At 37.6% G+C, this 12,921-nt stretch overlaps 1 protein-coding gene across 1 annotated transcript; it reads left to right on the top strand.

The window, feature by feature from the left end:
• The first annotated feature begins 396 nt into the window (after positions 1-396).
• tcf21 (transcription factor 21) lies at positions 397-11,240 on the top strand. The gene is made up of 2 exons (XM_063040411.1): positions 397-980; positions 3,478-11,240. The coding sequence occupies exons 1-2, from the start codon at positions 519-521 to the stop codon at positions 3,565-3,567; spliced, it is 552 nt and encodes a 183-aa protein (XP_062896481.1). The 5' UTR covers positions 397-518; the 3' UTR covers positions 3,568-11,240.
• Positions 11,241-12,921: the final 1,681 nt, after the last annotated feature.

Below are 12,921 nucleotides of genomic sequence, written 5' to 3'. Positions count from 1 at the left end.
GCCCATCAGGGTTGAACAGAAAGCGTTTGTTGAGTCGAGAAATCGTAAAAGAAAGCCATTCGGAGCGACTTCCTTTATAAGTTAATAGTATATTTACAGAAAATATAACCATAAAACATGTAAGTGGATATTTTCTTTAAATTGCTTATAATATAAATACCTTGAACTTCGTCAACAGATTAAGTTCTATTCGTGTCAAATCATCTAGTTGTAATTGCTAAAGAATTTCCAGATTTGTTTTATAGACTAGTCGCAAAATGTCGAATCTCTGTAAAGTTTCCGGAACAAGTATCCCAACTGAGAATCGCGCGCTACCAGCGTCTGTCAAAACGCCGTGAGCCCTCCCCTCTTGTTCCAGGACCCGCCTCCACGGCAGCGAGATAAATTGCGGATGTCGCATCCAGATCGCAGGGTCTTCAACCAAACTAAGTGGAGGAATTCACTCCAGCTGAAAAGCGCCACGTTCCGAACCTCTTCAGTGTCTTTAAACTAAACTTGCAGGAGATCGTGGCGATACCATGTCCACTGGGTCCGTTAGCGATGCCGAAGATCTTCAAGAAATGGAAGTGCTGGGCATGGAGGAGGAATGCGACGCATTAAAGAGGAAATCTAACAAGGAGTTCTGCACCTCCAACGACAGCAACGAAGACAGCTCCAACAACGAGCACGAGTCCCCCAAAAAGGGCAGGGGGTCTTCGGGAAAGAGGCGCAAGACAAGCTCCAATAAATCTCCCTTGAATGGGGTGACCCAGGAAGGGAAACAGGTTCAGCGAAACGCAGCAAACGCCAGGGAGAGGGCCAGGATGCGGGTGCTGAGCAAAGCCTTCTCTCGGCTCAAAACCACCCTACCCTGGGTCCCCCCGGACACGAAACTCTCCAAACTCGACACCCTGCGGCTGGCTTCCAGCTACATCGCACATTTGAGGCAAATCCTAGCCAACGACAAGTATGAGAACGGCTACATTCATCCAGTCAACCTGGTAAAAATCTACCTTTTGCTAGAACACAGAACTTTTCACGAGGTTTTAAAAACCACACACGCAAGCGTGTGCATCCGACTCTGGGCGTGTGGAGGGTTGTATTTGTATGTGTATGAATTTGTCTGTTCGTCTGTTTATTCTTGTATGTATGTGGGTTTATGAATTGCATTATATACATGCGCGAGCTATTATGTGAAGGTTTGTTTTATTAAGTATCCAATTACATCCGCAGAGGTGTAAAGGGACAAGTTTACAGCATATATGTATTTGTATGTGTCCATGTATATGAGTGAGTGTGTGTGTGTGTGTGTGTGTGTGTGCGCGCGCGCGCCAATATATGCGTGTGACTGTGATTGTAGCATGGCATTAATGTTTCATATATGCATGAAATTGTGTGCGAGGAATTTACATGTGATTCTGTGAATCACTGTGCGTGAGTTTATGTGATGTGTGCGCGGTTGTGTTAATGTCTGAATGTACACGAACCGGCTCGCAGAGCCCAGCAGCAATAAATCAGTCCGATGCATTCAGATAAACAGACAGTTTTGTGTTTATAAAACTTTCCCAGACGATAACAGATAAGCACATCGAGCTTGTTGCTTTAAACAAGACAACTCAGAAACAATAATCCACAATTAGTTAACCGAACCAAATCTTTCGCTTCATTTTATCAGAGTCTATTTAAGATCTTTGTGATCGGGGAAAAAGTAGATTTTTATAGACAAGTCTAACGAAAGTCAAATTCGGTAGAAAGGGGGTGCTTTGCTTAGAGTGCGAAAGTAAAGAGAATCTGTTATTAAGCTATGGGAATTTGTAACACTTATAATTGGAGCAGGAAATAAAAGACGGAGTTGTCTAATTGAACAGAAGCATAGGTTACGCTACAATTGGGGTATATGGACAATACAGAGGCAAACCTTTTATACAAACTCTTATTAGTTATTCAAGTAGAATACGTATTTCTTTATTTGTTAGTAATTAACCACAAATCACCTTAATATGGAGGTGCAATTAATATTAAAGCGCGGAAGATGCAACGCAAATCCTTTGAACTTTTCTCTGAAGGGACATTGTTTTCCGTTAGATCACATCTGAACAATAATAATCAACCCACCTTTTTGCTTCTGCACTATCGTTAACTAAGGATGTCAGTAGATTAAAGAATTGGAGATCTCGTGAAACTTCTTTCAACAGTTTTGGAAACCAGAGGCCACAGAAAATCTGTTTAATATTTTTTCAAGATCTGTTGTATCTGTTTTCTTTCTTTTTACTCATTATATCTGAGAACAAAGAGGAGATTTTCAGATACACTTGAAATTATAAGTATCCCTTTAAATAGCTGTTTTCTTGTTAAATGAAATGCATATTTTCCGTTTCTAATACCACAAACTGCAAATCACCTCCAAAACGAAATATTCTGGTAAAACAATATTTCAAGGCTTTCCCAAAGAACAAAGGTGAGAATTTCTAAATAGTACTGGCAGTCTCTGTGAATATTATAAACCACCTCTTCACATTATACATACTTTGAACAAATTAATTTTAATCAGCAATTAGAGATAATTGTTCTTTGATTTCTAGAATGTACAGTATATATTTGTTTCACTTTAATGTTACAAACCGTTTGTAGATACAAAGTGGGACACGCAGCAGGCTGACATATAATCAATATATTTGCCTTGAACAATTCCCGGAGAATACTTAAACTTTGTACAATTTTCCATTTAAAATAATTTAATTTTATCACGTCCATACAAATATTTTAAAACTTGTTAACCCGAAATTCATGATCTGGCAGTGGATTTGCGATTGTTTTCAACTTTTTTTTAGAACTAAGAATATCAATTAGATACTTCCTGATTCTTTCAGAACATCTGATCCTTTCAAATGTTGAAACTGTATCCCTGAGACTTGCAGAAACAAAAAGAAAGGCCTTAATACAGAAACTGAACACAATATATCTATTGGATTTATTGTCTGCTAAAATACTTATTACCGTCTACTCCAGAAATTCACATTTTTTCATATAGAAAGAAAGCAAAAAGAACTTTATATACTTTAGAGGGACCAAACATCGACCAAGAATTGAAATTACATTTCAAATTTCATGGTCAATGATATTGAGTGGCTCTTTTGAACATGTGCAATTCTTGTACTTTAATTGAGTTTAAATATCAATAATCAAAGTAGAATTCTTAATTTGTTTTATCAACGCATGTCTCCCAAAAACGGGAATGGTGACTGAATTTCGTTCCTGGTTTTACCAGATGAGACACGAATAATCTCTCTTGACGCAGATTGGCTTTTGGACTTGGATGGAGTTAACTTGTTTTTCGGGTTGAAATCATCAGTTAGTTCCCTTTGTTTCTCTGCTGTCTGAATATATCAAGGTAAACGATGGGATAACCTAGACATGACAGGTGGCACCAATAATGAACACACTTGACATGATGTTTGTTCGGAATGCAAACCAACGTTGTCCTTTTTTTAATTTTAGACATGGCCGTTTATGGTTGCGGGAAAGCCAGAAAGCGAGCTAAAGGAAGTTGTAAATGCAAGCCGTTTGTGTGGGACTACAGCGTCATGACTAAAAGGGGGAAATAACAAAATCACAGGAAAATTCAGAAGCCAAAGAGAAATATCACTAAACCGAGAAAGGAACGGTCGAAGCCCTGTGCGTATCTCAGACCGGCCGAATGTTCCACTCCTGGCGTATCGATATCGTTCAACTGCTTTGCTGGTCAAAGTACGAAAGGGATGTTACGCCCTCATTTATAATAGTGACTAGACTTTAATACTGTTGGGCAAGATGTTGTAGGTACGTTGAATTCCACAGATGACTTTGATAGTCATAGGCTGTGTATGAAAGCATCATATAAAAGATATATATATATATTTTCTTTATCCGCAAGTCTTTACAAATCCTGTAAATAAAAAAATTTGCTTTATATTTAAACTACAGTGATCGTGTCACCATGTATGACAGTCTCCCGTCTCTCTCCATGTGCATGTGCTATGATGCAGGCATTGCTGCGCTGACTGATGGCCTTCTGGGTTTGCTTCCATCAGACCCCCGAACCTCGACAATAGAGACGACGGAGTGACAACAGTAACCATTTGTTTATTTATTCCACTAAAAGGATAAGCAAGAGATAGCTCATGTTTGTTGAGTCAGGGCTCAAAGAAAACAAACATCTAAGCCGGCTTTGCATCGCTGGAGTTTAGGTATCAGTTGCTGACCCAGTCCGTGCCAAAGGAGAACAGCCGCTCGAAATCGAAGATAAGATGCTGAGTTAGAAACAAAACGTTCAGGTTTGGGACTTCGGGGACCCTTTAGGTTTTAGGTGTTCATAAATGTAACTTTAAGAGGCGTTGAGGAAAACAAAACGTTTATATTTTTAAAAACGCAAACACGAGGAATTCTGCAGATGCTGGAAATTCAAGCAACACACATCAAAGTTGCTGGTGAACGCAGCAGGCCAGGCAGCAACTTTGATGTGTGTTGCTTGTCGTTTAAATTTTTGTCAGGTTTCAGGACGAGATAAAATTACAACACACTGCTTACTGGTACAATGGATGTTTCGTTGTAACGCTTACCTTATTTTTTTTTGATCGCTGCCCCAGGCCGCAAACTCGATTGTTCTCGGTAAAACTGGCAGAAGGCAACATGTTTAATTAGGGGTATGAAAACATGATTCAGCAACTGAAATATAAAATAGAGAATATTGGAAAAACTCAGCTGGTCAGGCAGCGACGGTGGAAAAGAGAAATGACCAACATTTCGAATCAACGGCCCCTCCTAACCGACCTCCACTGTTCGTCCACATCGGGAATTACCGAAGCACAGGATTAGGGCTTCACCTCACCCAGTGTCTGTTCTACTAACCGTGTACCACCACTCAGGCAAGATGTCGAAAGTAATCAACACAAATGAAATTAAGTTCACCAATCATTAAATGATAAAGTTAAATAGAAAGTGGAGTAGAAATCTGGCGATCAAATATGGAGAGAGAAATGTCAATGTGACTTTATTTTGAGATTGCGCAACAGCAACATTTCATAACGTATAATTTAATTGATCCACCCCGAAGGCACTCGGCCCGAAAGGTCAACTGTTCGTTCATTTTCGTAAATGCTGCCTGACCGGCTGAGTTCCTCCAGCATTTTGTATGTGCCGCTTTAATAAGGTAAGGTTTTATAAGCCAGACGGTGGGGAATGGGGGAATGAATGTACGATTACGAATGTGGTCTGGTCGGCATCCATCATAAACAGAATGATACTGCAGAAGACTCGACGTACTTTTAAGTCCTCATCGCCACCCTCGCCCCCAACACCTTTAAATCGGAGCTGAGACAAGAAAACGGCACAAGGAATTAAAAAAAACTGTATGGGCGCCGATTAAATAATACGGCATAATTTAATTTGGGTTAATGATGTAAGTTGACATATTTGAACCTTTGAGATTACATGATAATTAAAATTAATCAGATTGTGTTTCAATGCAGATTTCCGGGTGTTTTTTTCCCCCCAGCGGACCTTTCCCATTTCATGAAGAAAGACAATAGCAATTAGTTTTATTTTTTTTAACTCATAATGAGTTTCGGGGAATTCTCAGAAAATCTGCTCTTTGAATTTCAATAACGTTCATTTGAACAGCTCGGACACCCAGGATTACTACTTTTGAAAACAAATGAAAGATTTTAAAATGTTATTCCCCCTGTTCCTGCTTGGTAGCTGCATTGTTCTTGCTTCTCTGTTGGTAAGTCCAGTATTTTCACTGGGCTTTTATGGTTTTGCTGTGACTCAATCCCTTTAATTTTGTTCTTGATTAGTTCCAATTATCCAGTCAATCAAGGGACCAAGGCTATTGCTTTTCCATCCATCTCCTTTCAGATTTCAAGATGGACATCTGAGATCGCCCAGTAAGAGACATTCACCAAAATAAGGCATCTCATCAGTAGCAGATTTAGAACTGAAAGTGATTTTATGGAATAGTCAATGTTAGGACTTATCTTATTCCTAATTTATATAAATGACTTGAATGTGAATGCGCAAGGCTTGATCAGTAAGTTTGTGGATGACGCCAAATTAGGAGGTGTTATTGATAATGAAGAAGGTTATTTTAGATTACAGGAGAGGATCTTGATCAGTTAGAAATGTGCGCTAAGGAGTGACAAATTGATTTCATATAGATAGATGTGCGGTGAAGCATTTTGACAAGTCAAGCTGGTATAGGACTTATATAGTGAATGGGAATGTAATGGAAGAGAGGGGCTAGGAATACCAGCGCTGAGTTTGATGAAAATGGTGTCATAAGTGGACGGGGTAGTGAAAAGACCATTTTGCAAGCTGGCCTTCTTCAGTCAGGGCAATGAGTATAGGAGTTGGGGCATTATGTTGCAGTTATATAAATTGTTAGTGAAACAATACTTTGGGTACTGTGTACAGTTTATTCATCCTGTTATAGGAAAGATATAAACTGGATAAAGTTCAGAAGAGATTTACAAGAATGTTTTCAGCACTATGAAGAAGTTGACAAGGATAGGACTTTATTCCTTGGGATGTAAGAGAATGACCAGTGACCTTATAGAGGTTTATACAACCATGAGAGACATTGATAAGGTGGAAGCAGCCTTTTGCCAGAACTAGGGGGCATAGATTTAGGAGTGAGAGGAAAGATTTAAAAGGGACTTAAGGAGAGTCATTTTAATGCAGATGTGCAGAAAATTGGGACTAACTTGGTGGGCACCATGGTCAGGATGGATTGGTTGGCCTAAAGGGTCTGTATCCATGCTATATTGGTCTATGACTATCCTGGAAGTTGAAATCCTTTAAGGTTTCTAATTTGACCCTTTCTTCCTTTATATAGTGCTTTGCAAACTCTCTTAGATATTTATGCAACATTGAAAAACCATGTTCCAGTAATGATAATTTCACGTTCTCGACTGCATAGAAGTTGGTGTTCCTGATCACAGACCATCTGAGAATATGTCGTAACCTATGCAGAGTTAAAAGGAGGAAGTTTGGCTTGGTATTTGGTGTGGGAGTTCAACTCTCTATAAAACTAGCCAATCTGTTGATTTTTGACAGGGAGTTTTGCACACGGTATTTGTTTTCCTCGGTGACATTTTGCTTAAATGTGATGCTCAAATGTATCTAAATTCAAGTAGCCAAAGTTTCTTATTTGCTTATTTATCTTGTTATTGTATACATCACTGCAGTATTAACTTCTGAGCTATGAGCCTGCTCCATACATATTCTCTCATTTCAATTCTTATTTCAAGACTGTTAGTTCTGTTCCCATTCAATGTTTCACAAATCACCCACTCACAATTGCTTTTAAAATCTTTGTGACTTGAGTCATATGCCCTTTCAACTTTCTCCAAAAAAACCCAATTTTGGAGCATAAAGTGCCAGGAACTTCCTGCCTACTTTCATAAATCAGTTCCTAGCTTATAGGAATGCCACAGGGACATTGTGACTTGAAGAAGGAAGGCATGAACTTACAGTGGAATGTCACTTGCACACTGCCACTATTTAATGGGTAGCACAGTAGCATAGCATGGTGTAACACTATTACAGGGCTATCGACCTGCGTTTATTTCCTGCTACTGTCTGTAAGGAGTTTGTACATTCTTTCTGTAACTGTGTGGGTTTCATCTGGGTACTCCAGCTTCCTCCTAAATCTCAAAGACATATTGGTTAGTAGGTTAGTTGGTCTCATTGGTATAATCGGGCAGTGTGGATTTGTGGTCCAGAAGGGCTTGTTATTGTGCTGTTTCTATAAAGAAATAAATAATGGTCATGCTGTTGTCCAAAATGCTGCCCAGTTGGATCTGAGATGGATTTGAGCAGCCATCTGAGATAGGTTCTAAACTAAGAGTGTGTCTTTTCAAATAGTGGTTTATTCTAAACAATTTTCTGACCATAGATTCATCAATGTTTTGAATATATTAATTGATGTGTGGAGATTGTTCTCCTAGGCCAAGATTCAGATTGACATCCATGTAACTCATCCAGATTGTGGAGGTTACAAATCATAATCTCAGATAGTAGAGAGCATAAGTACTCTGAGTTTAAATGCTGCAATCATTTTTGCCCATTGACTGTATAAGACAGTATGAAAAGGATTAAACAAGCAAACAGTAGTTTATATTTACTGTGTGATGAGACTGCTGGAATGAACAAAAAAAAAATCAAACTACTGGAAGAATGCAGTGGGTCAGGCACATCTGCAGAAGCAAAGAGATAGTTAATGTTTCAGATAAAGACCCTGTATCCTTTTGCCTCCACAGGTGCTGCTTGACCTGCTAAGTTCTTCCAAACAGCTTTTTCTCAGGTCCCAGAACCTGCTGACTTTTGCGCCTCTGCCTTAGTAAACAAGTAACCTCAGAAGCATCTCCTAAAGTGTTACAAATGTCTATTAGGTTTGAGAGTGCTTGACTTCAGTTTGAAACTAGGATATTAAATCTGTAAAAAGAAAACTAAGTACATATGATTACTAGGAAAGATTGGGAAACCAAATTAAAATATATCACAGTACATAAACAATGACAAATGTTTAAAGAGTAGCTCATGATTTACAGGATTTATATTCCTTGATGGATGAAAACCCTCAGGAAAAGTGGTCTAATGAGAAATTTTAAAGATTGTAATCATTTAAAAGCACAAGATCATAATATTGCCAAAAGGAAAGCCTAAGGCCTGAGAAGATATTAAAACTGCAACAAATGAATCCTAGAAAGAGAGAGAAAATAGATTATTAAAATAAACCAACAAGAGGCAAAAATGGATTTAAAAAGCTTTTCTAAATATATATATATATATATATAAAGGAAGGTCAGTGAATGAGAAAATGTGTTCCTTAGATGCAGAGACATAAGTCATAATGGGGAATAAGGAAATTGCAGAGGCATTAAACAAGTGCATTGTATGTACTTTAATGAAGATATACTGTAAATTACACCATAAGATAGTGACAAAAACTATATTTCTCATATGATTACACAATTTAAATTAGTCATAAGGCTCATTACTGGAGTAGTTAGTGAAGCTGAAAATTGGTGAATACTTTAAGCATATATCCCTGGGTCTTTTGTAGTTTGGTAGCCAGCAGATGGTGGATGTATTGGTTTTGATCTTTCAGAGTTTTCCGGATATTAGATTAGCTCTCATGAATTAGAATAAAATAAGCATAACCTTGTGATTGAAGAAGGGAAAAAGAAATTAGGGTATTGTCCAGTTACCTTAGAGAAATGCAATTATTTGTTCATTGAAGTATGTTTACAGAACATAATATGTCTGTGAAGATGAAGTTATTTGAAGGATCTTGAACTTGGATTTGATACACAATTCTGTTAAGATTGTTTTTATCATTAAAGATTGTAGAATTCAGCAAAGGATGCATAAGATATTGTAATACTGCAGTTTGGGATACTAAGGCATTCAGGGTGGCTTGATGGGAATTGCCTTGGCTTAAGAGCTCGGTTCTTTCTGAAATATTATAAGGAGAAACTTCATGCTCGGGTTTTAAAATCTTTAGACTTCTCAAACTTGAGGGCTGTGGATGCCCAGACATGCATTCGATCCCTGTTGGGAGGAGTAGATACATGGATACTAGTGGAATCAGAGTGTATGGAGATTGAGTGGGAAAGCTGGAAATGAGGCATAGGATCAGTTACTATTTGAATGAGAGGACTGTTCAGTATCTGCCTTCTATTCCTTATATGCTTGTAACGATCAGTGAAAAGGGTTGAAGTGTTGGAGGATTGGAGAGAGTTGGGAATGGTGGGAGGGTTGAGCTTTGATGTTAGGAAGAAAGGATCAGCCCATGGCATGTAACTCTTTTTCTATTTCTTATTCAATCGAATTTATGACAACTTGTTCTTACCAGAGAAAATAAAGCTTAAAGCTGTTTTTTTTTACCCTAAATGTTGGTTGCTTCAGTTCTGCTAACATGTCAACAGCAACTCAGTGTTGACTTTCACTCACCTGTTCCATCACAAATGTCCAACAGTGTGCATTATTGCTTAATTTGTTTATAAATCCTTTTAACTATGCAGACTTTGTGTATATATCATGTATTTAAAAGAATATTCACTCTATTTTACATTATTTCTGCATGTATTTCCTTTTTTGCATTAATTATAAATCTTAACTTGTTCAAATTAATAGCTATTTTCCAACCTGTCCTTGGCTTCTGTTGGTGACCAGTGCAGCAGGAACCTTCCAGGCTTGGCACCCCTCCTGTGTTTTCTGAGCTTTGTTTCTTGGTAATTTCTGCTCAGCATCTGCCTGTTTGACATGGCTGTAACTAAGATCTAACTGCAACTGGAAGTTAGAGGTACATCCATCCCAACCTCAAGCACTGAGAGTTAAATCACTAGATCTCAGCACCAGAGTCCTTTACTATTGTTTGTTTCTAGTGAACAGAGGGCTGTGAAATCTTACTCAAACTCAGCATGGTCTAATGTGTTATTTATCTGCAAGGCAGACCTGAATGCTAATCTTGATTGATCTTTGGTCTCCAGCAGGAAATTCTGAATTTAATTTACCAGCACCAGATTACTAAATTACATTTCATTAGAAAAAAATATTTAAAATGATTCTACATAAGAGACACTTCTGTATTAGAGTTTGTCTTTTGTTTGGAGTTTTAGTAATTTTATATTCTCAAAATTAGCTTGGACTTAAACCTCAAAAAGTGGCACTGCAATCTGGCAATCCCATTCATCATTTCTCTAGTGTACGCCTTGATGAAATTAACAATGTACAGGGCTATTTTTCACTTAGTTTGGGGGAACGCAGACAAATTACTGCTCACTATTGCTTCTGTTGACTGGGTAGGAAATTGCACTGATGTTTGTGTATGTGGCCTGTTGTCATGCTATTGGGTGATTTATGAAAATGACATTTTGGCTGAAACAAATGTACAAAAATCTGTTATTTAGTAGCCATAAAATCTGGATATATTTATATATAAAGGGAGTTACAGATGGAAAAGTGATTCTATCCTGTCCAGAATTGATTATAGCAAAATAAAGTCAAGTGCATAAATGCAACATATCAAAATAAGCTTCTTAATAATACATAAGCACCCAGGATCAGACTGAGTTTGTAAGCAAACTATCAAAAATGTTTATAATATGGAATAGAATGGAGTAAAGCAAAACAGAATATTTTGATATACTGAAAAAAACCACAATCATTTTAAAAACAAATATCTATTTATTTTGATCATTTGTAATAAATAAAAATATGGCAACAAATGAGTCATTTATGTAGTGATTACTCATTACGTTAGCTGGCCAGTGGGTATAGTGGCATCAGCACCAGACTTCGAGGTGAATGGTCCCAAGTTCAAATCTGCCCAGCTCCTTGCACACTTTCCATCTGAGCTGGGCTGAGCGTCAAGCTAGTAGCTCGGCCTCATAAAAAACTGACAAAATACGGAAAAGGCAAAAATGCTGCCTAATGTGCCACAAGGTGCAAAAGAGAACATCAACTCATTACATCAATAACTGTCCTGCTGTTGTTCTGAAGAAATATGCTTTTAACATGATCTCAGTCAGATGCACACTTTAAAATAATTTTAAAGGACCTTCAATAGAACTTTTTCCAGAAAAGAGTTAGAAAGCTACGTCATAAGTTACCGTTAAGGTGTAGCACGTATCAAACATATGTAGTAAGAACTCAGACAGCTTGGATATTGTAGCAGATAGTACAGTTATATGTATATTGCTTTAGACCTTTGTGCAGTATTCAATATGGTATCAAATATCTGCCAATCTCAAACTGGAAAACCAATGACCTGAATGGAAACAATCAGCAGGCTGGATTATCCTCCACCCATTTTCATTTCGTATGTGGACACTTTTTTCAGTAATCATGGTAAAACTTCTAATATGAGTGAAAGTAATCCATTCCTGATGTATAAATTGGCCATAGAGGAAGGAATAAAAATTGCAATATAAAATAGGGTCTTTAGCTTGGAATCTTTCTCATCAGCCCAATGTATTTTAAATTGAAAATCTAACTTTCATTTTTATCAAGATCAAATTAAGCTATTCTGGAATTTTGGAATTTATATATTCTTGTCAATATACCACCGTTTTTCTATTGATATATCTGTGGTTAGATAACCCTTAGCTATGTCAGACATATTGAACGTAGAATGCAGGGAGGAAATGGAGATGGGTAGCTAGCAGATGCATCCTCCCACTCCTTTCCACCACCACTACCACCACAATCACTCAATACATCCCGTCACATTGATTACTAACCCAAACACAATGATATCATCCTGTTCAAATGGATTATAGTATTAAAAAAAAAACTGGAGTTCATTAACAGAGCAATTCGAAACAATTTTCTCAAGTTTTGAGTTCACAAATGCACATAGAGATAATATTACATATAATTTTAAATCATTAAAACCAGAGCCCAAAATAATAATCTCTTAATTGATCCATAATGTTTAACTCTCTCATTGGGAATGCAGGCCATAGATTTCAGTGAGATGACAGTTTACGTACAGTAAAAATCGAGCTTGCAAGGCATTCTTCAACTCTACTTACTTCCTTTGCAAGAACCACACACGATATATCATTTAGGGATGTAGCAAGAAACTACATCATCCTGGCCAGACCACCACTGAGAAAATAAACTTGGAAGCATTATCCCAGCACAGCTGTACGGCTGCTCTGGATCTGCAGAACATTGCACTGTAGGAGGATAGTTATTAAAAGAGGGAGAAAACAAATTCCCATGGATTCGAGGATCAAGCTAATTCTTCAGCTGGATCCGTGCCTGGAATTTCATTGGGTTGCCGGATACAACATTTATCTTAAATTAAAATTTATGCTATTAAAAGTAACTACAATGCCAACAACTTAATGAAATATTTTTAACTTCAGTACAGCATCAAAAAAGACTCTTGGC

Source organism: Mobula hypostoma, chromosome 2 (assembly GCF_963921235.1).
Source record: "Mobula hypostoma chromosome 2, sMobHyp1.1, whole genome shotgun sequence".
Lineage (NCBI taxonomy): Eukaryota > Metazoa > Chordata > Chondrichthyes > Myliobatiformes > Myliobatidae > Mobula > Mobula hypostoma.
The sequence above is the reverse complement of the archived record's forward strand: the minus strand, read 5'-3'. Positions and strand labels throughout refer to the sequence as shown.